The sequence below is a fragment of the Orycteropus afer genome, unplaced genomic scaffold, assembly GCF_000298275.1.
Source record: "Orycteropus afer afer isolate SDZICR_OR568_19922 unplaced genomic scaffold, OryAfe1.0 scaffold00265, whole genome shotgun sequence".
Lineage (NCBI taxonomy): Eukaryota > Metazoa > Chordata > Mammalia > Tubulidentata > Orycteropodidae > Orycteropus > Orycteropus afer.
Window position 1 is genome coordinate 1990712 of NW_006921852.1, and position 1517 is coordinate 1992228.

The 1517-nt window shown below is 35.9% G+C and overlaps 1 protein-coding gene across 1 annotated transcript in view; it reads right to left on the minus strand.

The window, feature by feature from the left end:
* CUNH14orf28 (chromosome unknown C14orf28 homolog) overlaps positions 1–1517 on the minus strand; it is a 19631-nt gene that overhangs the window by 10391 nt on the left and 7723 nt on the right. Inside the window, exon 2 of the mRNA XM_007950160.1 lies at positions 189–323. Coding sequence (XP_007948351.1) covers positions 189–323 — 135 coding nt within the window. The remainder of the gene's footprint in view (positions 1–188; positions 324–1517) is intronic.

Consider the following 1517-nt stretch of genomic DNA (forward strand, 5'->3'; position numbering starts at 1 on the left):
CAAGCATTTAACCACTATCACACTGCCACTTACTGACTCCCTAACATAGATTCTGATCCTATTCAGAATATATGAATTTAGAGACAGCTGAGTTTTCAACAATGTCGTAAGGGTTAGTCAAAATCAAAAAAGAATAGCAGGAAAAATGTAAAAGTAATTAAAAAAAAAACACTTAAAAACACACTTACTTGTGATCAGATAAATCCAAGTAATAGGGTACATATGCCAGATCTTCAGATTTCCAATGCTGCATATTTAAGACAACAAAAGGGGGTGCTCCATGGCAGAAAATTCTTTGGGAAAATTCTCTTAAGCCACCACACCTAAAATGGAAAACTATCATGAACATTACTACAATTGGGACAAAGCTGCCTTTTAACACTTCTGGATTGTCTTTATGACTTTAATTTCCCAGAAGTTTAAGTCATAAAGTCATACAGGTAAATTTGTAAGGTAAATGTTATTCTTTTTAGGTACTGTTGAGTCTGTGCTGACTCACAGCAACCCTATGTTCAACAGAATGAAACACTGCCCAGTAAGTATGATACATAGGTAAGCATAATTACCTATCGTAAGTATGGGCAATGGTTTGGCTTATTACCCAATCTATCTATTCCCAGGAGCCATGGTAGTGCAGTGGTGAAAAGCACTCAGCTGATAACCAAAAGTTTAGTGGTTCAAACCCACCAGCCAATCTATGGGAGAACGAGGTGGCAGTCTCCTTGTGTAAAGATTGATAGCCTTGGAAACCCTGTTCTACTCTGTCTTACAGGGTTGTTATGAGTTGAAATCAATTTGAAGGCAATGGGTTTGGGTTTTGTTTTACCTGTTCCTAGAGTTTACAAGCTGTGAGATTATTTGTACTGGAAATGATACTTTAAAAACTCTATAAAAAGTTCTGCTGAACTGATATAATAGCTTTTTCTTAGTATTATCAGGTATTGAACACATGGATCAGAATATAACAAATAAAATTATACAGTAAAATCTTGATTAACCACAATGCTCAGGGTACAGTATTCTGGTTAACAAACATTATTGACTAAACTAAGTTAACCAGAAAACTATTACTGTTGTTCTATTTGTTACTAAAAATGCTTCTAAAACACATTAGTTCACCTTCTGGACTTAATAAGTACAATTAATTAAACAGTTTAATCTTTTCTTCTTTTGTAATTAATCAGTTGTAAGATTATCCTTCTAAATACTCATTGTACAATATTATAGATAAAGAAACTGTTAAGAGAATGGGTTGAATATGTTCTACTCTGGATTTTTTGTTTGCTTTATCATGTTGAATTTTTTGGTTGCCCTTTACCTCTTTCTCCTAAATGTGCAGTGCAGAAAAAAATCCAGTTAATTGAGGGTCCCGATTAGCTGGGTTCCGGTTGTTGTTGTTGTTATGTGCCATCGAGTCGACCCCGACTCATAGCAACCCCTCCTTGGGTTTCCGAGGCAGTATCACTACAGAAGTAGGATTGCCCAACCTTCCTTCCGAGGAGTGGCTGGTGGGTTTG